This window comes from Balaenoptera musculus, chromosome 8, assembly GCF_009873245.2.
Source record: "Balaenoptera musculus isolate JJ_BM4_2016_0621 chromosome 8, mBalMus1.pri.v3, whole genome shotgun sequence".
NCBI lineage: Eukaryota > Metazoa > Chordata > Mammalia > Artiodactyla > Balaenopteridae > Balaenoptera > Balaenoptera musculus.
The window spans coordinates 109,633,255-109,656,991 of record NC_045792.1 but is presented as its reverse complement, the minus strand read 5'-3'; the positions used below and the strand labels follow the sequence as shown (position 1 = coordinate 109,656,991).

At 65.3% G+C, this 23,737-nt stretch overlaps 1 protein-coding gene across 1 annotated transcript in view; it reads right to left on the bottom strand.

The window, feature by feature from the left end:
- The window catches only part of MUC6 (mucin 6, oligomeric mucus/gel-forming), a 26,517-nt gene extending 3,258 nt beyond the window's left edge, over positions 1-23,259 (bottom strand). Inside the window, exons 1-33 of the mRNA XM_036861393.1 lie at positions 23,202-23,259; positions 19,959-20,021; positions 19,311-19,551; positions 19,115-19,241; positions 18,723-18,813; positions 18,533-18,642; positions 18,152-18,359; positions 17,843-17,965; positions 17,288-17,408; positions 17,042-17,180; positions 16,849-16,953; positions 16,633-16,705; positions 16,408-16,545; positions 15,967-16,128; positions 15,794-15,888; positions 15,569-15,701; positions 15,225-15,474; positions 15,095-15,147; positions 14,894-15,003; positions 14,287-14,438; positions 13,997-14,138; positions 13,790-13,900; positions 13,255-13,440; positions 12,931-13,170; positions 12,651-12,807; positions 12,337-12,480; positions 12,048-12,110; positions 11,781-11,792; positions 10,829-11,062; positions 10,505-10,732; positions 2,535-3,025; positions 2,331-2,438; positions 200-989 (exon numbers count right to left, since the gene is read on the bottom strand). Of these exons, the coding sequence (XP_036717288.1) occupies positions 200-989; positions 2,331-2,438; positions 2,535-3,025; positions 10,505-10,732; positions 10,829-11,062; positions 11,781-11,792; positions 12,048-12,110; positions 12,337-12,480; positions 12,651-12,807; positions 12,931-13,170; positions 13,255-13,440; positions 13,790-13,900; positions 13,997-14,138; positions 14,287-14,438; positions 14,894-15,003; positions 15,095-15,147; positions 15,225-15,474; positions 15,569-15,701; positions 15,794-15,888; positions 15,967-16,128; positions 16,408-16,545; positions 16,633-16,705; positions 16,849-16,953; positions 17,042-17,180; positions 17,288-17,408; positions 17,843-17,965; positions 18,152-18,359; positions 18,533-18,642; positions 18,723-18,813; positions 19,115-19,241; positions 19,311-19,551; positions 19,959-20,021; positions 23,202-23,259 (5,458 nt within the window). The remainder of the gene's footprint in view (positions 1-199; positions 990-2,330; positions 2,439-2,534; positions 3,026-10,504; positions 10,733-10,828; positions 11,063-11,780; positions 11,793-12,047; positions 12,111-12,336; positions 12,481-12,650; positions 12,808-12,930; positions 13,171-13,254; positions 13,441-13,789; positions 13,901-13,996; positions 14,139-14,286; positions 14,439-14,893; positions 15,004-15,094; positions 15,148-15,224; positions 15,475-15,568; positions 15,702-15,793; positions 15,889-15,966; positions 16,129-16,407; positions 16,546-16,632; positions 16,706-16,848; positions 16,954-17,041; positions 17,181-17,287; positions 17,409-17,842; positions 17,966-18,151; positions 18,360-18,532; positions 18,643-18,722; positions 18,814-19,114; positions 19,242-19,310; positions 19,552-19,958; positions 20,022-23,201) is intronic.
- Positions 23,260-23,737: the final 478 nt, after the last annotated feature.

Below are 23,737 nucleotides of genomic sequence, written 5' to 3'. Positions count from 1 at the left end.
GGCAGGTCATGATGGGGCGCAGCAGAGGTGGGAGCAGAGGCCAAGAGGCAGTGCCCATAGGGTCATCAGGAAGTGTGAGGGGACGAGAAAAGGCGGAGATCCCATGGGAGTGACCCAGAGTGTTGTCCAGAGTGGAGAGACAAAGCTGAGAAAAAGTGTGCACCACAGGTCATGAGGTGGCTGCAGAGATGTCACTCACCTGGAGAACTGGGTAGAGATGTGATGAGAGAGGAGATGGATTGGCCCCTGGTGGAAAAGGACCCGGCAGTGGGCAAGGAGGAGCTTCCATGCGCAGTGATGGAGCTGGTCAGGAATACGGTGGCCGGCAACCCGGTGGTACTTGGCTGTCTGGTGGTGAGGTTGGTGGCTGGAGAATTCGGGATGGCTGTCACCCCCAGGGTAGAAGACAGGAGGCCCTGCGTGGGGGCTCGGGTCGTGAGAGAGGTGGGCTGTGAGGTAGTGGACCGAGAGGACAGAGCTGAGGAGGGGGGGTTGCTGGCTGTGGTCCGGGAGGTAGGCAGGACTGTGGTACTGGAAGTGGGGAGAGGGGACAGGGTGGGAGAGGATGGAGGTGAGAAGGAGGACCTGACAGGCATGATGGTGGCTGGGGAAAAGGAGCTGGTAGACAGGGAGGCTGCATGTGATATGGTCACGGGTGCAGAGGGGGAAGGGCTGTGCGGAGCTGAACTAACGGTTGGGATGCTCTGTGAAGTGGAAACCGCTGAAGGTGATGGGGAAGATGATATAAAAGGAGGAGTGGTGTGTGAGGACACGTGAGAAGGAAGAGAGGAAGTTGTGGTCAGGGAGGAGAGAGTGGAGGTGCTGGATGAAGACGAGGAGTAATGTGGAAGATTCGATACAGAAACAGAAGTGGTGAAAGGACTTTGGCTTGGGTTTAGAGGAGTTGGAGAAGATAATGTAGAGCTAAAGCTAGAGTTTTGTGGTAGTACTGTGCTGACCGAGTTCTGGGCTCGGGTGGTCCTTGTGGTCTTTGTCAATGGCGGGGCTGTGGGTGTGGCGGTCCCTGTTGTGGTCTTTGTCAGTGGTGGGGCTGTGGGTGTGGCGGTCCCTGTTGTGGTCTTTGTCCGTGGCGGGGTTCTGGGTGTGGCGGTCCCTGTTGTGGTCTTTGTCAGTGGCAGGGTTCTGGGTGTGGCGGTGCCTGTTGTGGTCTTTGTCAGTGGCGGGGCTGTGGGTGTGGTGGTCCCTGTTGTGGTCTTTGTCAGTGGCAGGGTTCTGGGTGTGGCAGTCCCTGTTGTGGTCTTTGTCAGTGGTGGGGCTGTGGGTGTGGCGGTCCCTGTTGTGGTCTTTGTCAGTGGCGGGGCTGTGGGTGTGGCGGTCCCTGTTGTGGTCTTTGTCAGTGGCGGGGCTGTGGGTGTGGCGGTCCCTGTTGTGGTCTTTGTCAGTGGCGGGGTTCTGGGTGTGACGGTCCCTGTTGTGGTCTTTGTCAGTGGCGGGGTTCTGGGTGTGGCGGTCCCTGTTGTGGTCTTTGTCAGTGGCGGGGTTCTGGGTGTGGCGGTCCCTGTTGTGGTCTTTGTCAGTGGCGGAGCTGTGGGTGTGGTGGTCCCTGTTGTGGTCTTTGTCAGTGGCGGGGTTCTGGGTGTGGCGGTCCCTGTTGTGGTCTTTGTCAGTGGCGGGGCTGTGGGTGTGGCGGTCCCTGTTGTGGTCTTTGTCAGTGGCGGGGCTGTGGGTGTGGCGGTCCCTGTTGTGGTCTTTGTCAGTGGCGTGGTTCTGGGTGTGGCGGTCTTTGTTGTGGTCTTTGTCAGTGGTGGGGTTCTGGGTGTGGCGGTCCCTGTTGTGGTCTTTGTCAGTGGTGGGGTTCTGGGTGTGGCGGTCCCTGTTGTGGTCTTTGTCAGTGGCGGGGTTCTGGGTGTGGCAGTCCCTGTTGTGGTTTTTGTCAGTGGTGGGGCTGTGGGTGTGGGCTCTGTTTCTGTGACAGGGACATGTGTCGATGTGGGTGGGGTGCCAGTTGGCTTTGGGGTGGAGGAGGTAGCATGGGACTCTGTTGGGGTGATGACTCGGTGAGAGGTTGGAGCCGAGGAGGTGGCAGATGTTGACACGTGGATGGGAAGGGTCTCTGGGTGTGATGTGATGGGATAGGTGGTAGTGGTCTGGAAGGGTGTTCCTGTGGATGGAGCTGTTGTGTGGGAAGTGGTGGGGACAGAACGGGTGGGGATGGAGTGAGTGGTGAAAGGGGTGTGTGGCCCAGTGTGGGTGGCCGTGGTGGTGTGTGTCACGGGTGTCCCTGTGCCTCTACTGGTGGATTTAAGGGAGATGGTGGTGAATGGTGGGGACGTGGTTACATGGAGGGCATTTGAAGTAGAGTGTGATACCGGGGCCGTGGAGGTTGTGGCTGTGCTGACCGAGTTCTGGGCTCGCGTGGTCCCAGTCGTGGTCTTCGTCAACGGTGGGGCAGTGGGTGTGGCGGTCCCTGTTGTGCTCTTTGTTAGTGGTGGGGTTGTGGGTGTGGTGGTCTCTGTTGTGGTCTTTGTCAATGGTGTGGCTGTGGGTGTGGGCTCTGTTTCTGTGGCAGGGACGTGTGTTGATGTGGGTGGGGTGCCAGTTGGCTTTGGAGTGGTGGAGGTAGTGTGGGACCTTGTTGGGGTGATGACTCGGTGAGAGGTTGGAGTCACTGAGGAAGTGGCAGATGTTGACACATGGACGGGAAGGGTCTCTGGATGTGATGTGATGGGATAGGTGGTAGTGGTCTGGAAGTGTGTTCCTGTGGATGGAGCTGTTGTGTGGGAAGTGGTGGGGACAGAACGGGTGGGGGTGGAGTGAGTGGTGAAAGAGGTGTGTGGCCCAGTGTGAGTGGCCGTGGCGGTGTGTGTCACGGGTGTCCCTGCACCTCTACTGGTGGATTTAAGGGAGATGGTGGTGAATGGTGGGGATGTGGTTACATGGAGGGCATTTGAAGTAGAGTGTGATACCAGGGCCGTGGAGGTTGTGGCTGTGCTGACCGAGTTCTGGGCTCGCGTGGTCCCTGTCGTGGTCTTCGTCAATGGCGGGGCAGTGGGTGTGGCGGTCCCTGTTGTGGTCTTTGTCAGTGGCGGGGTTCTGGGTGTGGCGGTCCCTTTTGTGGTCTTTGTCAGTGGCGGGGTTCTGGGTGTGGCGGTCCCTGTTGTGGTCTTTGTCAGTGGCGGGGTTCTGGGTGTGGCGGTCCCTGTTGTGGTTTTTGTCAGTGGTGGGGTTCTGGGTGTGGCGGTCCCTGTTGTGGACTTTGTCAGTGGCGGGGTTCTGGGTGTGGTGCTCCCTGTTGTGGTCTTTGTCAGTGGCGGGGTTCTGGGTGTGGCGGTCCCTGTTGTGGTCTTTGTCAGTGGCGGGGTTCTGGGTGTGGCGGTCCCTGTTGTGGTCTTTGTCAGTGGCGGGGCTGTGGGTGTGGCGGTCCCTGTTGTGGTCTTTGTCAGTGGTGTGGTTCTGGGTGTGGTGGTCTTTGTTGTGGTCTTTGTCAGTGGCGGGGTTCTGGGTGTGGCGGTCCCTGTTGTGGTCTTTGTCCGTGGCGGGGTTCTGGGTGTGGCGGTCCCTGTTGTGGTCTTTGTCAGTGGCAGGGTTCTGGGTGTGGCGGTGCCTGTTGTGGTCTTTGTCAGTGGCGGGGCTGTGGGTGTGGTGGTCCCTGTTGTGGTCTTTGTCAGTGGCAGGGTTCTGGGTGTGGCAGTCCCTGTTGTGGTCTTTGTCAGTGGTGGGGCTGTGGGTGTGGCGGTCCCTGTTGTGGTCTTTGTCAGTGGCGGGGCTGTGGGTGTGGCGGTCCCTGTTGTGGTCTTTGTCAGTGGCGGGGCTGTGGGTGTGGCAGTCCCTGTTGTGGTCTTTGTCAGTGGCGGGGTTCTGGGTGTGACGGTCCCTGTTGTGGTCTTTGTCAGTGGCGGGGTTCTGGGTGTGGCGGTCCCTGTTGTGGTCTTTGTCAGTGGCGGGGTTCTGGGTGTGGCGGTCCCTGTTGTGGTCTTTGTCAGTGGCGGAGCTGTGGGTGTGGTGGTCCCTGTTGTGGTCTTTGTCAGTGGCGGGGTTCTGGGTGTGGCGGTCCCTGTTGTGGTCTTTGTCAGTGGCGGGGCTGTGGGTGTGGCGGTCCCTGTTGTGGTCTTTGTCAGTGGCGGGGCTGTGGGTGTGGCGGTCCCTGTTGTGGTCTTTGTCAGTGGCGGGGTTCTGGGTGTGGCGGTCTTTGTTGTGGTCTTTGTCAGTGGTGGGGTTCTGGGTGTGGCGGTCCCTGTTGTGGTCTTTGTCAGTGGCGGGGTTCTGGGTGTGGCGGTCCCTGTTGTGGTCTTTGTCAGTGGCGGGGTTCTGGGTGTGGCAGTCCCTGTTGTGGTTTTTGTCAGTGGTGGGGCTGTGGGTGTGGGCTCTGTTTCTGTGACAGGGACATGTGTCGATGTGGGTGGGGTGCCAGTTGGCTTTGGGGTGGAGGAGGTAGCATGGGACTCTGTTGGGGTGATGACTCGGTGAGAGGTTGGAGCCGAGGAGGTGGCAGATGTTGACACGTGGATAGGAAGGGTCTCTGGGTGTGATGTGATGGGATAGGTGGTAGTGGTCTGGAAGGGTGTTCCTGTGGATGGAGCTGTTGTGTGGGAAGTGGTGGGGACAGAACGGGTGGGGATGGAGTGAGTGGTGAAAGGGGTGTGTGGCCCAGTGTGGGTGGCCGTGGTGGTGTGTGTCACAGGTGTCCCTGTGCCTCTACTGGTGGATTTAAGGGAGATGGTGGTGAATGGTGGGGACGTGGTTACATGGAGGGCATTTGAAGTAGAGTGTGATACCGGGGCCGTGGAGGTTGTGGCTGTGCTGACCGAGTTCTGGGCTCGCGTGGTCCCAGTCGTGGTCTTCGTCAACGGTGGGGCAGTGGGTGTGGCGGTCCCTGTTGTGCTCTTTGTTAGTGGCGGGGTTGTGGGTGTGGTGGTCTCTGTTGTGGTCTTTGTCAATGGTGTGGCTGTGGGTGTGGGCTCTGTTTCTGTGACAGGGACGTGTGTTGATGTGGGTGGGGTGCCAGTTGGCTTTGGAGTGGTGGAGGTAGTGTGGGACCTTGTTGGGGTGATGACTCGGTGAGAGGTTGGAGTCACTGAGGAAGTGGCAGATGTTGACACATGGACGGGAAGGGTCTCTGGGTGTGATGTGATGGGATAGGTGGTAGTGGTCTGGAAGCGTGTTCCTGTGGATGGAGCTGTTGTGTGGGAAGTGGTGGGGACAGAACGGGTGGGGGTGGAGTGAGTGGTGAAAGAGGTGTGTGGCCCAGTGTGGGTGGCCGTGGCGGTGTGTGTCACGGGTGTCCCTGCACCTCTACTGGTGGATTTAAGGGAGATGGTGGTGAGTGGTGGGGATGTGGTTACATGCAGGGCATTTGAAGTAGAGTGTGATACCAGGGCCGTGGAGGTTGTGGCTGTGCTGACTGAGTTCTGGGCTCGCGTGGTCCCTGTCGTTGTCTTCGTCAATGGCGGGGCAGTGGGTGTGGCGGTCCCTGTTGTGGTCTTTGTCAGTGGCGGGGTTCTGGGTGTGGCGGTTCCTGTTGTGGTCTTTGTCAGTGGCGGGATTCTGGGTGTGGCGGTCTCTGTTGTGGACTTTGTCAGTGGCGGGGCTGTGGGTGTGGCGGTCCCTGCTGTGGTTTTTGTCAGTGGTGGGGTTCTGGGTGTGGCGGTCCCTGTTGTGGACTTTGTCAGTGGTGGTGCTGTGGGTGTGGTGTTCCCTGTTGTGGTCTTTGTCAGTGGTGCAGCTGTGAGTGTGGCGGTCCCTGTTGTGGTCTTTGTCAGTGGGGGGGCAGTGGGTGTGGCGGTCCCTGTTGTGGTCTTTGTCAGTGGCGGGGTTCTGGGTGTGGCGGTCCCTATTGTGGTTTTTGTCAGTGGCGGGGTTCTGGGTGTGGCAGTCCCTGTTGTGGTCTTTGTCAGTGGTGGTGCTGTGAGTGTGGCAGTCCCTGTTGTGGTCTTTGTCAGTGGGGGGGCAGTGGGTGTGGCGGTCCCTGTTGTGATCTTTGTCAGTGGCGGGGTTCTGGGTGTGACGGTCCCTGTTGTGGACTTTGTCAGTGGCGGGGCTGTGGGTGTGGCGGTCCCTGTTGTGGTCTTTGTCCGTGGCGGGGTTCTGGGTGTGGCGGTCCCTGTTGTGGTCTTTGTCAGTGGCGGGGCTGTGTGTGTGGCGGTCCCTGTTGTGGTCTTTGTCAGTGGTGGGGCTGTGGGTGTGGCGGTCCCTGTTGTGGTCTTTGTCAGTGGCGGGGCTGTGGGTGTGGCGGTCCCCATTGTGGTCTTTGTCAGTGGTGGGCCTGTGGGTGTGGCGGTGCCTGTTGTGGTCTTTGTCAGTGGCGGGGCTGTGGGTGTGGCAGTCCCTGTTGTGGTCTTTGTCAGTGGCGGGGCTGTGGGTGTGGCGGTCCCTGTTGTGGTCTTTGTCAGTGGCGGGGTTCTGGGTGTGGTGATCTTTGTCAGTGGCGGGGCTGTGGGTGTGGCAGTCCCTGTTGTGGTCTTTGTCAGTGGCGGGGCTGTGGGTGTGGCGGTCCCTGTTGTGGTCTTTGTCAGTGGCGGGGTTCTGGGTGTGGCGGTCCCTGTTGTCTTTGTCAGTGGCGGGGCTGTGGGTGTGGCGGTCCCTGTTGTGGTCTTTGTCAGTGGCGGGTTTCTGGGTGTGGCGGTCCCTGTTCGGGCTGTGGGTGTGGCGGTCCCTGTTGTGGTTTTTGTCAGTGGTGGGGTTCTGGGTGTGGCGGTCCCTGTTGTGGTCTTTGTCAGTGGCCGGGTCCTGGGTGTGGCGGTCCCTGTTGTGGTCTTTGTCAGTGGCGGGGCTGTGGGTGTGGTGGTCCCTGTTGTGGTCTTTGTCAGTGGCGGGGTTCTGGCTGTGGCGGTCCCTGTTGGGGCTGTGGGTGTGGCGGTCCCTATTGTGGTCTTTGTCAGTGGCGGGGTTCTGGGTGTGACGGTCCCTGTTGTGGTCTTTGTCAGTGGCGGGTGTGTGGGTGTGGCGGTCCCTGTTGTGGTCTTTGTCAGTGGCGGGGCTGTGGGTGTGGCAGTCTTTGTTGTGGTCTTTGTCAGTGGCAGGGTTCTGGGTGTGGCGGTCCCTGTTGTGGTCTTTGTCAGTGGAGGGGTTCTGGGTGTGGGCTCTGTTTCTGTGACAGGGACGTGTGTCGATGTGGGTGGCGTGCCAGTTGGCTTTGGGGTGGAGGAGGTAGCATGGGACTCTGTTGGGGTGATGACTCGGTGAGAGGTTGGAGCCACCGATGAGGTGGCAGATGTTGACACGTGGATGGGAAGGGTCTCTGGGTGTGATGTGATGGGATAGGTGGTAGTGGTCTGCAAGGGTGTTCCTGTGGATGGAGCTGTTGTGTGGGAAGTGGTGGGGACAGAACGGGTAGGGATGGAGTGAGTGGTGAAAGGGGTGTGTGGCCCAGTGTGGGTGGCTATGGTGGTGTGTGTCACGGGTGTCCCTGCACCTCTACTGGTGGATTTAAGGGAGATGGTGGTGAATGGTGGGGACGTGGTTACATGGAGGGCATTTGAAGTAGAGTGTGATACCGGGGCCGTGGAGGTTGTGGCTGTACTGACCGAGTTCTGGGGGCGTGTGGTCTGTGTCGTGGTCTTCGTCAACGGCGGGGCAGTGGGTGTGGCGGTCCCTGTTGTGCTCTTTGTTAGTGGCGGGGTTGTGGGTGTGGTGGTCTCTGTTGTGGTCTTTGTCAATGGTGTGGCTGTGGGTGTGGGCTCTATTTCTGTGGCAGGGACGTGTGTTGATGTGGGTGGGGTGCCAGTTGGCTTTGGAGTGGTGGAGGTAGTGTGGGACCTTGTTGGGGTGATGACTCGGTGAGAGGTTGGAGTCACTGAGGAAGTGGCAGATGTTGACACATGGATGGGAAGGGTCTCTGGATGTGATGTGATGGGATAGGTGGTAGTGGTCTGGAAGCGTGTTCCTGTGGATGGAGCTGTTGTGTGGGAAGTGGTGGGGACAGAACGGGTGGGGGTGGAGTGAGTGGTGAAAGAGGTGTGTGGCCCAGTGTGAGTGGCCGTGGCGGTGTGTGTCACGGGTGTCCCTGCACCTCTACTGGTGGATTTAAGGGAGATGGTGGTGAATGGTGGGGCTGTGGTTACATGGAGGGCATTTGAAGTAGAGTGTGATACCAGGGCCATGGAGGTTGTGGCTGTGCTGACCGAGTTCTGGGCTCGCGTGGTCCCTGTTGTGGTCTTTGTCAGTGGCGGGGTTCTGGGTGTGGTGGTCCCTGTTGTGGTCTTTGTCAGTGGCGGGGCTGTGGGTGTGGCGGTCCCTGTTGTGGTCTTTGTCAGTGGCGGGGTTCTGGGTGTGGCGGTCCCTGTTGTGGTCTTTGTCAGTGGCGGGGCTGTGGGTGTGGCGGTCCCTGTTGTGGTCTTTGTCAGTAGCGGGGTTCTGGGTGTGGCGGTCCCCGTTGTGGTCTTTGTCAGTGGCGGGGCTGTGGGTGTGGCGGTCCCTGTTGTGGTCTTTGTCAGTGGCGGGGTTCTGGGTGTGGCGGTCCCTGTTGTGGTCTTTGTCAGTGGCGGGGCTGTGGGTGTGGCGGTCCCTGTTGTGGTCTTTGTCAGTGGCGGGGTTCTGGGTGTGGCGGTCCCTGTTGTGGTCTTTGTCAGTGGCGGGGTTCTGGGTGTGGTGGTCTTTGTCAGTGGCGGGGCTGTGGGTGTGGCGGTCCCTGTTGTGGTCTTTGTCAGTGGCGGGTCTGTGGGTGTGGCGGTCCCTGTTGTGGTCTTTGTCAGTGGTGGGTCTGTGGGTGTGGCGGTCCCTGTTGTGGTCTTTGTCAGTGGCGGGGTTCTGGGTGTGGCGGTCCCTGTTGTGGTCTTTGTCAGTGGCGGGGCTGTGGGTGTGGCGGTCCCTGTTGTGGTCTTTGTCAGTGGCGGGGTTCTGGGTGTGGCGGTCCCTGTTGTGGTCTTTGTCAGTGGCGGGGCTGTGGGTGTGGCGGTCCCTGTTGTGGTCTTTGTCAGTGGCGGGGTTCTGGGTGTGGCGGTCCCTGTTGTGGTCTTTGTCAGTGGCGGGTTTCTGGGTGTGGTTGTCTTTGTCAGTGGCGGGGCTGTGGGTGTGGCGATCCCTGTTGTGGTCTTTGTCAGTAGCGGGGTTCTGGGTGTGGCGGTCCCCGTTGTGGTCTTTGTCAGTGGCGGGGCTGTGGGTGTGGCGGTCCCTGTTGTGGTCTTTGTCAGTGGCGGGGTTCTGGGTGTGGCAGTCCCTGTTGTGGTCTTTGTCAGTGGCGGGGCTGTGGGTGTGGCGGTCCCTGTTGTGGTCTTTGTCAGTGGCGGGGTTCTGGGTGTGGCGGTCCCTGTTGTGGTCTTTGTCAGTGGTGGGGCTGTGGGTGTGGCGGTCTCTGTTGTGGTCTTTGTCCGTGGTGGGGTTCTGGGTGTGGGCTCTGTTTCTGTGAGAGGGACGTGTGTCGATGTGGGTGGGGTGCCAGTTGGCTTTGGGGTGGAGAAGGTAGCATGGGACGCTGTTGGGGTGATGACTTGGTGAGAGGTTGAAGCCGCCGAGGAGGTGGCAGATGTTGACACGTGGATGGGAAGGGTCTCTGGGTGTGATGGGGTGGGGTAGGTGGTGGTGGTCCAGAAAGGTGTTCCCGTGGGCGGACCTGTTGTGTGGGTGGTAGTGGGGACAGAACGGGTGGGGGTGGAGTGAGTCCTGAAAGGGATGTGTGGCGTGGTGGGTGTGGCCGTGGTGGTGTGTGTTAGGGGGTTGGATGCAGAGTGTGTGGTGTGACTGGTGTTCCCCTCGGCCCTAGCAGTGGTGGCTCTTGACAGTGGACTGGTGTGCATTGTGCTGTGGCCTGTGGTGCTCTCCGGGGGTTGTGGAGGGTCCGTCTGCTGTGTCTCCTGGCTGACGGGGGTTTCAGGGGTCCATCGGTGTGTTGAGGACGCTGTAGAAAACAGTGGTGGTCAGTTCACTCCCTCCTCCTCGTTACCCTATCTTGGGGTGTGACCTGTTCATCACCCGCACCTTCCACATCGTCTTTCTCACATGTGGTTTCTGTGTGTCCCTGGTGGTGTGTCCAGGAGTTTTCTGAATGACTATCTCGTTCCTCTCCCAAACCCCACCCCGGCATTCTCTGTGGACCCTTGTTGCATCTTAGCTGCTTGTAGTGGGTTTTGGGGTCCCTCCCCAGCAGCCCTGCATGGCTCTGCCCCCTCAACGCTGCTCTCAGGGCGGCCGTTGTTCGGGTGGGCTCGGCTGTCCCTCCATGGCTCCCCTGCCACTGGCCTCGGGAAAGGGCTTCTCTTCTCGCCTGCTGTCAGGGGAATCGGAGGTTTGTGGCCCTGCCCCAGGGTCGGTGCCTGCACTTGGGTCAGGGGCCTTTTGGAGCCCTGGTCTCCCCTGGGGCCTGTGGACTCCCTTGATGGGGGTGGCCGTGGTGGGTGGGGGCTTGGGTGCTGTGGCCGGGGAGATGTGCAAAGAGGAGCGTGATTAGCCAGCCAGGCTGCCCCCTCCTTCGGGCCTGAGCCAGCCCTGTGTGGTCGTGGGGGTGGCCCAAGGCTGCCGTCTTCCACGCGGCCCCACACAGCTTGGGCTGGGCGCTGGGGCTGCCCCGCCGAGGCCCCTCTGTGGGGACAGGCAGTGGTGGCATGCTTACTTGTGGGGGACACTGTGGAGGTCCCTGATGTTGCCGGGGTTGGCGGGGCTGCTGTGGTTCGCGCCGTGGACCGAGCTGTGGACCGCGTGGCTGTGCTGGGGGAGGATCCTGTGGGCCGCGTTGTGGCCCGGGTCACGGTGGGTGCTGTGGCTGTCGACCTTCGAGTGGCCGTGGCGGTTGGCGCTGCTGTGGCCCGTGTGGTGACAGTGGAGGTGGTTCGAGACGAATCTGCAGAGAACAACGCCCGACATCCCCTTCAGCCCCGTCCGCACTGCCACGGGCGCCTCCTCACCCACCCCGGGGCCCTGGCCCCGGGGGCCTTACCTCCCGAGGAGAATGTTGGTTGTGTCTGGGTGGTGGGGGCTGTGGCTGTGGCCGGAAGGCTGGGTGTCCGGGTCGGGGCCTCAGGTGTGGCCGGGGAGCTTGGCGAGGGTCTGGGGGAGCTCAGCCCAGTGGTGCTGGGGGTCACTGTGGTGCTGGCCGTGGCTGTGGTGGGCGTGGTTTCTGTGCCAGGCAAGCCTGAGTGTGGCACACATGCTGTTGTTGTGGGGTAGGGAGCTGCTCTGGCACTCCCTTTGGGAGGAGCCCTTCGCTTCCCTGCTGGGCCCCCAAGCCACGCAGGCTGGGCAGGAGCCCTCAGGGCAGTGGGGGCCCCCGGCAGGGCATGTGTCCTTTGGCCCTGCTGTGCTCGGTGGCCAGGCAGCAGGGCCCAGTGGGGCCTGCCGAGCCCCTCCCGTCTGACTTCCTGGTCAGCACCTGCTGGCCCCACGGTGCCGAGCAGCCCAGGGCCAGCCCAGGTACACCCTGCCCCGCACCACACCCGCAAGCCTGGCTGCTGCCGCTGGGCGGACAGACACAGGCTGGGCCGGCTGCAGGCCGGCTGGTGGAGCCGGGGAAGAGCCCTGGGAGAGAGCCTGCTTCACCTTGGCACCTTGCATGTGTGCAATCACCTGCTGTGGGCAGCGGCACGGTGGGCGATGACGCTGCAAGAGGAGGGGTGGTCGGGGGTGCTTCCTCCCGCCCCGCCTCCGCCTGCCTGGGCCCTTCAGAGCCTTCGGCTGTGTCCCCAGGGTGTGAGTCAGAGGACACGGGGGATGGACGTACCGCAGACGTGCCGGGACCCCTGCTCCCCACCCTCCTCCCCTCCCCATCTTCTCTCCCCTCCCCCCACCTCTGCATTGATGGGCCTGGCAGGGAGTGGAGGGGCCAGCCGGGGTGCTGCCCAAGGGTAGCTGCAGGTAGTGTCCAGTGCCCACCAGGCCGCCTGTTGCCGAACTCCCAGGAGGTCCTGCTCTGCACCCACACGCCCCAGCAGGCTGGCAGGACCCGGGTGTGCCCTGTGGCCGCAGGCTGGGTGAGTGGATGTTTGGGGAGGGGAGGGGAGGCGAGGGCCAACCCCTTTCCCTGTGTCTCTGGCTGCCCTGGTCTCTGGCTGTGCCCCTGGGGAGTGGGGGTGCTGGGGGGCTGGCCAGAGGTTTGGGCTGGAGCTGGGAGCTCTGTGGGGGGAGGCATGGGGGGCTCTTGGGCAGTGGACTGAGCTTACTGCATGGCAAGCACATCCCCTTGTCGTGGTCGAAGTACTCGTTCTGGGAGCAGTTGTAGCAGCCTGAGGGGGGCGTGCAGAGAACAGGCAGACCTCAGTGTCCAGAGCCAGAAGCCCCTCTTCCCCAGGCCTGGTCCCTCCCCTCTCTCTGCCGGCCTCTCCCCCGATCCCCAGGCACAGGTGCCCGCCCGGGTCCCCACTGTCAGACACGCCTCCACATCCTGCCCGCCAGCACTCCCAATCCCTCCAGGCCTGCCCCTCCTCCCGTCTCCTTCTCTGCGCCCAGTACCTTCGATGTTGGCGCCCGGGACGCTCTGCGGCCACTCGGGGCAGAGGCATGGCTGGTAGTGCCATGTACAGTTGGCCTCCTGGGCATACTGGTACTTGCCGCCGCCCACCTGCGTGTGGGTGTTGTAGAAGTCGCAGTAGATGGCTGGGGGGAAGAGCACCGTCAGGCGGCAGAGCTGGCCCGGGAGCCCGCACCTGCCAGCGGGCCCCAGGCGCCTGTGCCTCCCTGGGGGTGCCGCCCGCCCGGGAGAAGCGCTGCAGCCGGACATGCCGCCCGTGGCCCCGCGGGGGCCTCTGGGCAGGCGCGGGACTCACGGCAGAAGTCTGGGGACCGCCAGTCCACGCACACGCCCTTGTCCAGGCAGGCCTGGGCGTAGGCGGCCACGGCGTCACACAGGCACTCGCAGTCCCCGCCGGCGTCACACCCACACGCGTCGCGCACGCAGGCCTCATAGTAAGGCAGGCGGTACACCTGTGGGGGCCGGCCCTCAGCGTCAGGCCGGGGCCAGGCTCCTCGCGGCCACCCCTCCCCTGACGGCTTGGCCGCGGAGCCCGGGGCGCCGGCCAGGGCAGGACGGGGCACTTGGGGGGGCACCTGGCCGTGGCAGGCGGCGAAGGTCTGGCTGTTGATGATGGCGCACTTGCGCTCAGCCCAGGAGCGACGGAAGGTGTTGAGGCTGCAGGGGTCCAGCGTGAAGGTGGTGTCCCCGCACAGCGGGCTCTCCTTCCAGGAGTTCACGAACTCCAGCTCGCTGGACGCCAGGTACTTGCTGCGTGTCTGGAAGTCGTCCTTCATGTTCCCGTTGTAGTTGCCGCACAAGCCGCAGAGGGCGTCCTGCGGGGGCTGGTGTCAGGTGTCAGGTGGCCGGCAGGCAGGGACTCGCCACTCCCTGGGGCTGTGGGGCAGGGGCGGCGGTACCTGGGAGGCACGGGCGATCTTGATGAAGACGGTCATGTGCTTGTTCCAGATGAGGGTCAGGTGGTACGTGCTGCTGATGGTGGCATCCAGCACCAGGTGCAGGGAGCTGGCCTTGACCCGGAAGTGCATGCTGGGGTCCTCCCCGCTGACCGTGTAGTTCCTATCCGCCAGCACGATGGACAGGCCCTGTGGGGTGCGGCTGTCACAGGATGCCTGCCACGTCCTGGGTGGCCGCTGAGTGCCGCTGGGCTCTGCCTCCTGGCCTGAGCTCTCCGTGGCAGGGCCAGCCCTGGCCTGGGGGGTCTGCCCTCTAGAGCCTGCTGCCGGCAGAAGGTTCCAGAACACGCTGGAAACTGTGCCGAGGGCTGAGGGTCAGGCTTGTGGGAGAACCCCTCCCTGCTGCACGGTTGTCCAATTCCGGGGACACTGCTGCCGTGATGTGGACGTGGAGGCCAGGGCACAGGGCCGTGAGGGCCCCGAGAGGCCAGGCCCTGGGGCCCCAGGGGGAGGTTGGGAAGGCCACCCGCCTGCTCACCCCCAGGAAGATCTTGATGGCCCGCGAGCAGGTGACGCCTGACTTCCCACACACGACGTTCTCTGTAAGGATCTTGAAGGTGGGCTGCGAGTCGCTGGCACCGCAGCTGTCCTGTGGGGAGACGGCGCTGAGGAGGAGCCGGCCCTGCGGCCCCCCGGGCCCCCCGTGGCCCCCCCGTGGTCCCCTGGGGCCCAGGCCGGCACTCACTGTGGCCAGGATGTACTCGCAGTTGCCATCAAACACGAAGCGCTGCCCGTCGAAGGTGACCACGTGGCCCTCCCCGTAGAGGGTACAGGTGGATGGGCAGTGGGCACTCTGCTGGCACGTCCATGTCCCCCTAGAGCAGATGCTGTGGGAGGAGCAGGGCATTCTGGGGTGACCGGGCTACACGCACCCCCGCAGGACCCTGACCTCGTGGGTTGGTAGGCACCCCTGCCCGCCCCAAGGGCTCACGGGCAGTTGGGCCACCAGGGTCTGCGGGTAGGGCTGCGGCTCACCAGCCCTTGCAGTCCGTGTGGAGCTCGGCGCCCTTGGGATAGGAGACGCCTGCAAACTCGCACGGGCACTCCTCGGGGGGCACACACTGCCCGTTGGCGTTCTCGTAGAGCCCCTTGGCACAGACACAGCCAGGCTCACACCTGGTGGGCACCTGCAGGGAGGAGGGTCAGTGGCCCCTGGAGGGTGGCCCTGCTTGCAGCCCTGGGACCTTCTGAGACTCCCCAGCATTCTCCCCAGACCTGCTCCCTGCGTCCATCCTGCTCTGGGCCTTCCCTTAGCACAGCTGCCCCTCTCTGAGGGGCATCACCTCTGCGTCATGGCTGGGCTGTTGTATGCCCACCCCAAGCTGGCAGGGCCCACGGTCCTCAGGGAGCTCACAAAGGAGCACACGGCGGCCACGCCACCGGTCACGTGCATCACGGGATGGTGGGAATGGAGCACGGCCCGCCTTTCATGAGGGGTCTGTGGGAATCTTCTTGTGGGCCAAGGAGAAGATGTTGGGGCGTCTGCCGTGGGAATATCTAGCCCAGGGTGTCCCCGGCACCCCCAGGCAGTGGGACCTGCCCTCTGAGGAGCGCGCGTGCCCCTCGCTCCACCCGGTCTTACACAGGGGGTGCCGGTGGCCAGCATCTGACAGGTGGGGGCGCAGGCCGCCCCAAACTTGTCCTCCGAGGACCGGCTGCAGGACTGGAACGTCTTGGGGGCCGAGCAGGTTGCTGCAGAGACAAGGGGCCTGGGGTGAGGCGGGCCCGGAGGAGCCGAGGCACCCACAGTCCAGCTCCGCCAGCCTCGGCCGCAGCTACGTACCCAAGAGCATCTGAGGCTGTGCCGGGCAGCTCAGCCGCCCGTTGACGCAGTAGCTGCGGGAGAGAGGCCCGGTGAGCGCCGCCTGGGCTGGGCTGCAGGCCGGGGGCCGCCCTCTGGACCCCTCGCTCACCAGATGACGCCATTGACCATGGTGGACTGGTCGGCCAGGATGAACTTGGAGCCGTCCAGGAGGCAGGGACACTGGGCCTTACGCACACACTCGGTCTTGTGGTTCAGGTAGGTGCCCTCGGGGCAGTTGCAGCCGTCCACGGGCACGGCGCTGGGGTGGCACTCAGCCTCGCGGTCGGACAGCGACAGGCACGTGCGGTCGCAGGCCTGGCTGTCGTAGCTGAACGTCTGGTTGCCTGTGCAAGGGGTGCCTGCGGGGGACCCGGAGTCAGGCCCGGTGTGTGTGTGTGTGGGGGGGGGTGGGGTGTGGCACCATCCCCGCCAGCCCCGCCGGCCCGTACGCACTGCAGTTGTCCACGCTGCTCCTCCAGCCCTGGAGCAGGACGCCCCGCGAGGTGCATGCGAGGGCATAGTCGCCCAGGGCGGCGCAGATGTGCGGGAAGGTCTCCTCGTAGTTGCAGGCCTGGTACACGCACCTCTATGGGCAGACAGGGGCCGTGGGTGCCCACCCAGGACCCCAAGGGTGCCCCCCGCGCCCCCCACACCCCCGCTGCCCACGGGGCCGCCCACCTTGTAGAAGGGCTTGGGGTCCACGGCGGCATGGCACTTCTCGAACACCGTGCCCTTCTTCACCAGCACCGCGCAGTGGGTCTCCGCGCACACCTCTGGGGGGCAGGCCGGCGTGGGTCAGCCGTCCGCTGGGGTCTCCCGCCCACCCCGCAGCCCTCCCGGACGGCACTCACTGTTGAGCTGGCTCATGGAGCAGGGGTCAGTCTCACGCTCGAGCGCGGCTGGGCAGTTTCCTGCCCGCCAGGAGTCCACGAAGAGCGAGGCGGTGCCCTCGGCGATGCCCACGCTGGTCGTGAAGTCGTCCGTCGTGTCCCCATTGAAGTTGCCGCAGAGCCCTGGGCCGGCCGGGCGTGAGGGTGGACTGGCCCATGCCCCTGTCCTGCCCCGCCCTCCCCAAAGCCCGTCTTCGCCCCTAACCACGCCCAGGGTGAGAGGCCATGGCTGGCTGCACCCCTGGGAGGACCAGCCGGCTAGGTGGAGCCGGCCTGGGCCGTGAGCGCCCGACACATTGGGTCAGTGCAGGGCTCTGCTGGGCCCCTCCTCCTCTGGAGTGGCCGAGCCGGGTGGGGACGGGGCAGCTGGGCCGACCCTGGGCAGCCGGGGGAGGGACTCACCTCTGGTCTGGCCTCTGAACTGGGGCCCGACAGTGATGTACACCTGGAACACGGGCCACAGCTGGATCACGAGCTCCAGCCCGAAGGTGGTGACCATCTGGATGTGGGTGGATGTCTGCCTGAAGACTGTGATGTTGCCTGAGGGGATAGGGGGCCTCAGCAGGCGGCCTGCTTTGGGACCCGGCTCGTGGGGCCCTGGGTGCCGGGTGGGGGCTGAGCACGTACGAGTCTTATACGGCAGCCACTTGGTGTCCCTGTTGTTGGTGATCACCTCGTCCTGAGAAATCACAATCTTGTCCTGCGGGGAGGGTGGCTGAGTTACGGGGGGCCGGGAGTTGCGGAGGCCTCCGCCTCCCGTGGGCCAGGCAGGGTGAAGGGGAAGCTGGGACGCATCTGCTCGGGGCCCTGGGTGGGCGCAGGTGGCAGGCGGGGTGGCCTCACCTGGCTGGACATGTAGATGACAGCGGCCAGCGATGTCTCCGAGCGTGAGTACCCAGACTGGTCGTACACGGCCATGAGCGAGCCCCCGTCGGGGAGCTGGGGGCTCTGGGAGGAGGGGCGGCTCAGCACAGGGGGCCCGGCGTGCTCACGGCGACCCCCCATGGCGGGCCCCCGGGCGGAGGCTGTGTCCTACCTGGAGGAGGATGTAGGTGCAGGTGCCGTGGAAGCGGTAGGGCCTGGCGTCGAATGTGGTGACGAAGGAGCCGCCCTCCAGGGCACAGCGCCTGGGGCAGGGCCGCTCCATGCACTCCCAGTGGCCCCCGGAGCACCGGCTGTGGGCGAGGAGGCATGACCCAGGTGGCCCCCGGGGCTGAGGCCGCCGCGTCCCCGTCCCTGTCCCCTGCCTGCCTGCACGCCTCTCCTGCTGCCCTGCACTCACCAGGTCTGGCAGGCGGCTGTCGTGACCTCCCCAGGGGCGTAGACCACCCCGCTGAGCATGCAGGGGCACTGGGGGACAGGCACGCAGCTGTGGTTTTTGGAGATGTCGTCCAGAACCATACCTGCAGGAGAGGGGCTTCCTGGGGCTGCGGGCAAGGAGACCCCTCCCGCCCTCCTGCTGGGCAGCCCCTCCCCCACCCTGTCCTGCGGTGGGGGTGGCGGGGACTGGGGGCGGGGCTGGGGGCGTGCCCCAGGAGAGCCTCCGCCTTCAGCCCCGCCTGCCTCACAGACTCCCGCCCCCTCGTGCTAGGTGCGGCTCCTCATTGGGCAGCGGGCCCTGTCCAGCTCCGACCCCGCCTCTGCCCACCACCTTACTCCCCCGTGGATGGGCACATGCGGCCGTGGCCCGGGGCGGCTGTGAGCACAGTGCAGGCAGAGCCCTCCCCGGGCCAAGTCCCAGCAGAGGGTCCGGGGGTTCCGAGCATGGGTGTGGGTGGAGCTGATGCCCTGTCTCTGGGCTCCTTTCCAAGGGTCCTGGGAGAGCAGCTGTCCTCACCTTCCGGGCAGAAGCAGCCGAAGGTGCAGAAGCTGGAGCAGCTGTGCTGCGGGTTGGAGCAGGTCCTCACGCAGGTCTCGCCGCACTCCCGGTACACCTGGTTGGCTGGGCACTGGCCCACAGCTGCAGGCCCGTGTGGCCCTCGTGAGAGGGGTCGGGCGCCCAGGGCCTGGCCACCCACCCCACCTTGGCCGAGGACTTAGGCCAGCCCCTCCTCCACCTGGATCTCCTCTGTCTCACAGACAAGAGGGGATTGGGGGCATCGTGTCTGGAGCCCTGGCCCTCCCCCCGACCCTCCCCAGGACTCACAACAGAGGCCAGGGCCCCGCCAGCTGTTGACGGGCTGGCCGGCCATGCTGCACTGGCGCGAGTACTCAGATAGCGTGGCACAGCTGCAGTTGTGCCGGCCGGGTTGGGCACACGTGGCCATGTCCGCCTGGCAGCTCAGCAGGAAGGGCTCCTTGGGCACGTTGCACTCGGGGGACACCAGGGTCAGCAGCTGGATGCAGGTCTGGGCCTGGGCACAGGGACACTCAGGGTCATAGGGGTCAAGGCCACATCCCACACCACGCATGTGACTTGGAAGTCTGGGGGTGTCGTTGGCCTCGGGACCCTGCCAGATCCCGTGAGCCGGCCCCACCCTGGCTGAAGGGCCCCCTCGGCCCCGGGGAGCCTGACCGCCTCACTTACGTTCCCTGCCTGCAGGACCCGGGGGCTGGGGATGGCCTCATAGGCACAGATCTCGTTGGGGTCATCCAGCTTCTGGAGGGCGGCGTACTTAGGGGGTTCCAGGAGTTGGCCTGCGGTGTGGGGTGGGGCAAGGTCAGCACCATGGTTGCTGGGCCCCAGAGGGGTCTCCCCACCACTTCCCCCTACCTACCGTCCTCGCTCAGAAACTCATTTGTCTTCTCACCGTCGAAGTTCCCACACAGCCCACACATCTTGCCCATGTGCTTCTTCTCCACCAGGACCTGGAGGGGTCGGGCGCCGCCGTCGGGTGGGCGGGGAGGCGCACAGGACTCCCAGGGCCCCAGGACCCCTCGGAAGCTGCTCACGCCTGCTCCAGGGGCCCAGAGCACCCCTCACGGGGAGGGTCCTGGCGCCACGCCACCCCAGGGTCTGCCCGCCCGGCTCCTCCCAGGGGACCTCCATTCTTGCTCGATGGAGGGAACTGAGCCAACAAAAAGCCCAGGCTCCTGGCCGGGGTCAGGGCCCCCATCCCCAGGAGGGCAGCTCCGCAGCCCGGTCCCCCGACCCTTGCCGCGTCCTCACCATGAGGTGGGTGCCCGGACCCCACATGACCACCAGCTCCAGCTCCAGCTGCTTGGCCACCAGCCGCACGCTCCGGCCGAAGGGTGTGATCTGGAGCCCGTTGCTGGTGTAGGGCAGGCTGACGGCCCTGCCGGGTGACAGCAGTCAGCGGGCGCCCCTCGGGCCCCCAGCCGCCCGGCCCAGCTCTGCAGCCTACCCCATGTCCTTGACAGAGATGACCGCCTTCTCCACAGTGACCACAGAGGCCCCCAGCTCCACGATGACCCGGGAGATGTTCCCGCTCGGCCCTCGCCGTAGCTGCACGCTGAAGGTGGACGAGGCATCCTTGCACATGGCCGCAAAGATGTAGTTGCAGGTCCCCGAGAAGTCATACACGTGGCCGTCGAAGGTGGAGAAGTGGCTGGCCCCCCATGTGGAGCACCAGCCCCTGTCTGGAGCTGCGGAGAGAGCGGGCGGGGTCTTGGAGCCCTGCGTCCTCCCGGCTGGTGGGGCAGGTCTGGGGCCCCGGGGAGCCCGCACTGGGAGACAAGAGGCTTCCCAGTTTCTAGGCCCGCCTAGGGTGGGCGGGAGAAGGCCCCGCCCCACACACCCATCCCCTGCCTACGGGAGCGCAGGCCTCTGTTGTGGTTGGGGTCTATGGCGCCATCAGCCCTGGGGTCTGTAGGACATGAAGCTGCAACTTAGCCCCCATCCAGCAGGGGCAGCAGGGGCTTGTCTCCCCCAGGCGAGGGTGGTCTGAGGCTCTTCCGTAGCTGGAGCCTCTCGTGGAAACCCCAGACACGGTTACCCTGTAGCAGGACCGTGGTCGGTGGACACGGGGACAGGGGGCTGCCGTGACCCTCACCTGTCTGCGGGGAGTCCTTCAGCCTCTGGAGGCCTGGGGGCACCAAGGAGCTGTCGTCCAGACCTGCGTGGACAGGGCCCGCGGTCAGTGTGGGGCTGCCCAGCTCTGCGCGAGGGCTGTGGCCGGCAGCGTGTTCGGGGTGAGCCGGGCCCGGGGCACGGCGGGGAGCGCCAGCGGGGCCGCTCCTGGGCTGCACAAGCTCCGCCGTCCCCGCCGTCCCTTCCTTTGGTCGCCTCAGAGGGACCTCTCTGAGCTGTCACCTGCTGGGGCTGGGGACACAGTGGGGATGAGGCCCTGCCCCCAGGCACACGCACGCGTGGAAGGGTGGTGAGTGGGGCCAGAGGGTGAGGAGGGGGCAGCCGCAGGCGCTGGGAGCCGGGAGGTCCCTGGGGAGACGGGGTCCCGAGCGTGGGGCTCAGGGCTGGGCGAGCTGCGCCCCGGCTGTCCGTGGTGGCGTCTGGCCCGCAGCACCTGCAGGTCTGCCTGCCGGGCTCCAGGCACTGGCTCGCTCCCCAGAGAAGCCCGGGCGCTGCGCACGCAGGTGGCGCGTGATAAAGGGGCTCCCGGCTGCGCTGGCTCCCAGTGGGCTCCCGTGTGGGCCTCGTCGGGGGTGGTAGCTGCAGGTGGGGGTGAGGAGCCCTGAGCCCAGAGGGGCTCGGTGGTCTGCAAGCGGCGGGAGGGTCAGGGAGAGCTGGGCAGGGGTGCCCGGGCGTCGGTGGGTGACTTGGCCGGCGGCGTGCCGCTGTCCGGCTACACCCGCCGAGTTCCCAGCTCAGCCCACCTCGGGTCCACTCCCTCTGGGGTCCGTGCCCGCTCTGCCGCCAGCTCAGAGGCTGAGTGAGGCTGAGGCCCACGGAGGACTTCTCCCTCTTCTGGGCCCTAAAAGTGGCTGTTTCTTTGCTTCCTTCCTCCCTGTCAACCTCCTGGCGCGCTGGCCATCGCCAGAGAAATGCCCGGTGAGGCTGCTCACGGTGACTGTCGGGACAGGAAGCACGGGCCCAGCCTCGCCTCCCCCATCCCTGCCCTGCTGCAGTCCTCCCTGCGGCCCCGTGGACCCCGTGGGAGATGAGGCCCGGTGCTGGCGGGCGGCAGGGTCATCCGCTGAAAGCGGCCCCCCGGGGTCCCGTCCCTCCTGCTCCCCACCGCGCCCCCTTTTCCCCGGGGTCTGTGCGTTCCTGGGTGACACTGACCTCCCGAGTCACGGTGCTGGTCGCTGCCAGTGTTGTTTCTCTGGGTGACGCCAGGGAGCAGGGGTGCCTGCCCGATGGCACAGGGTCCCTAGGCTGGGCGGGTGGTGGCACCTGGCCCCCTTCCTCTGCAGTGCCCACCACACACGTCCACGCCTGGGGCCCCGCCTCTCGGCTCACCGCTGGCCCCCACGATGCCTAGAGTCGCGTCCACTGTGCCCCCGAGGGTCACTTCCAGGTGCCCCCTCGCAGCGGCTCCTCCCTTCTCCGCCTTGTCACCCGGCACCAGCGTCCCGAGCCCTGTTGCGTTCCGGCCCTTGGCTCTGCCCAGTCCCCGCCCGGCCCTGAGGCCCCACCGTCTGAACAACAGCCCCCCAGCAGCGTCGCTGCTGCCCGCCTAGGACTGTCTGAGCTTCCCATCGCGCTCAGGTCCCTGGCTGGGACCCGCGGGGCCTGCAGGGCGGGCTGGTCCGCCGCCCCTGGCCTTTCTCAGCCCCTGGATGGGCCCTGTGGTGGCTGGGGCACACGCTGTTTGTTCCTTCTGCACGCTTGGCAGCCCCGCATGGCCTGCCCGTTCTGGGTCAACCCTGGCCCTGCTCAGGGGCCTCTGTCCCGGAATCCCCAGCCCCCAAGACCCTGATGTCTGAACTGGTGCTTTGAGGCCTCTGGTCCAGGAGGGCAGGGCCTGCCTCTCGCTCCCCCTGATGCCAGCACGGAATCGGTGCTCAAAGAGTGTTTGCTGAAATGTGGAGAGGCCCCTGTCCCCCCCGCCCCGTGCAGCATTCACAGCCTGGACCCCCGTGGCTCCCCAAAGCCACGCCCCTCACTACACTTGCTGGCCTACACCCCGCCCTGCCTGGCTCCTGGGCACCTCCCTCCTCGCCCTGGTTCTGGGTCCAGGTCTGGGGGTCCCCAGGGCCAGGGATGGGCCCAGGGAGGCGGCCTCAGATGGGCAGGGGTCCTGAGTGCTCAGAGCCACCCTTGGTGGGAAAGCTGGTGCCTGGGGGGCGGGGAAGGGGCTTCGTGGGAGGCAAGGGGTGGAACGGGCCCGGGGGGACCTGCTCTACTCAGAGCCCCCAGCGCCTGGGCCATGGCCAGACGGCCGGCCTGGCGCTTCTCCCTGGCTCCTAGCTGAGGCTGGTGGGGCTCTGGGGCCGCCAGGGAGAGGGCAGCGGGGCAAGGACCTATGAGGCAGGCAGGAGCGAGTCCCGCTGGCTCGGAGACCGGGGCTCTGGGGCGGGTGCCTGCAGTCAGCGGGAAGGGGCTTCCCCCCTGGCCATTGGGGACCCCTTGGGGCTGGCTCCTCCGGGGGGGCGGGGCCGGGGTGAGCGCCTCCTAGGCCTGCGGCATCTGCCGTGCCTGGGGGAGTTGGCCGAAGGGACCTGTGGGAGGAGGAAGGGGACCCCCGTCCCAACAGCCTGATGGGTGAGGCTGGGGGCACTCGGGCGGGGCGGCCCCTTCCAGCCTCCCAGGTCTTCAATCCTCCCGGCAGCCACACAAAAGGGAGGCGTCGCCCGCGCTTGTACAGACCCGGAAACTGAGGCCCAGAGCCCACATCGTGGTTTGTCTGTTCGCAGCCAGGACCCGGTGGAGCCGGGGTCTCTCCTGAGTCTTTTGACTTCAAGGCCCACAAGGCCCCCTACGTGCCCTCTGGCTGCCCCTTGGGGACCCCCAGAGGCATCTCGGGACCCAGGGTCCAGTGGGGAGAGTGACAGGGCCAGGCTCTGAGCGCTGAGGCCCCAGCACTGTCCCTGCCTCGCACGCCCACGCCTGCCGCACCCACTACTGTGGAGGAGACTGTCTGTCGCCTCTGATTCCCACGGGCCGGGCCAGGCTCCGAGGCCGCCGGCGGAGACCGGGGCCTCGGCAAGTGTGGGGCAGGCACGGAGCGAGGAGAGGCCTCCTGGGCCCGGCTTCCCCTCCCGTTCCCATTCGTCAGTGTCCCCACGGCCAAGCCGCAGAGGCGAGAAGGCCTGGGAGAACTTCGCACGCGCAGGGGCCCTCGGAGGGTGTCTGGCCAACCCTGGTGCACGGCCTGCAGGCCCCCCCCACTCACCGGCGCTGAGCAGGGCACCCCCGCAGGAGAGGAACAGCAGCAGCCGGGGCCCGAGCATGGCGCGGAGAGGAGAGCGGTCACTGCCGGACCCGACACCTCCCACTGCGGGGCACTGGGCAGGCTCGCCGCACCTGTGCGGCCTGAGTGGCCTCCCCCGACGCCTTATATAGGGGCCAAGGGCCCTGCCCCGCCACGCCTGCTTGTGCCCCACGCTCCCGTCCGGTAATTGCCACGGACAGCCAGTCCAGTGGTGGCCAAACAGGATCTGGGGCGCTGCTTTATCAGGACCTGGCCTTTGGAAAATTCTTCAGCGGGCAGCGGCCCCGTTGTCACTCACCGCTGAGCAGGGGGCTGGCACACACCCTCCGGGGTCCTGCAAACATCTCCGGTGTTTACTCGAGGCGAGGGGTAAACCTCGATTGCCAGGGGTCTCCCTGGGGTTCAGTCCAGGGAGTCAGCGTGGGCACCTGGGGACTGAGAGGGGGCTTGTCCAGGACATGTGGGGGGAGACGCCTGGGCACCCACTCCAGGGTGCT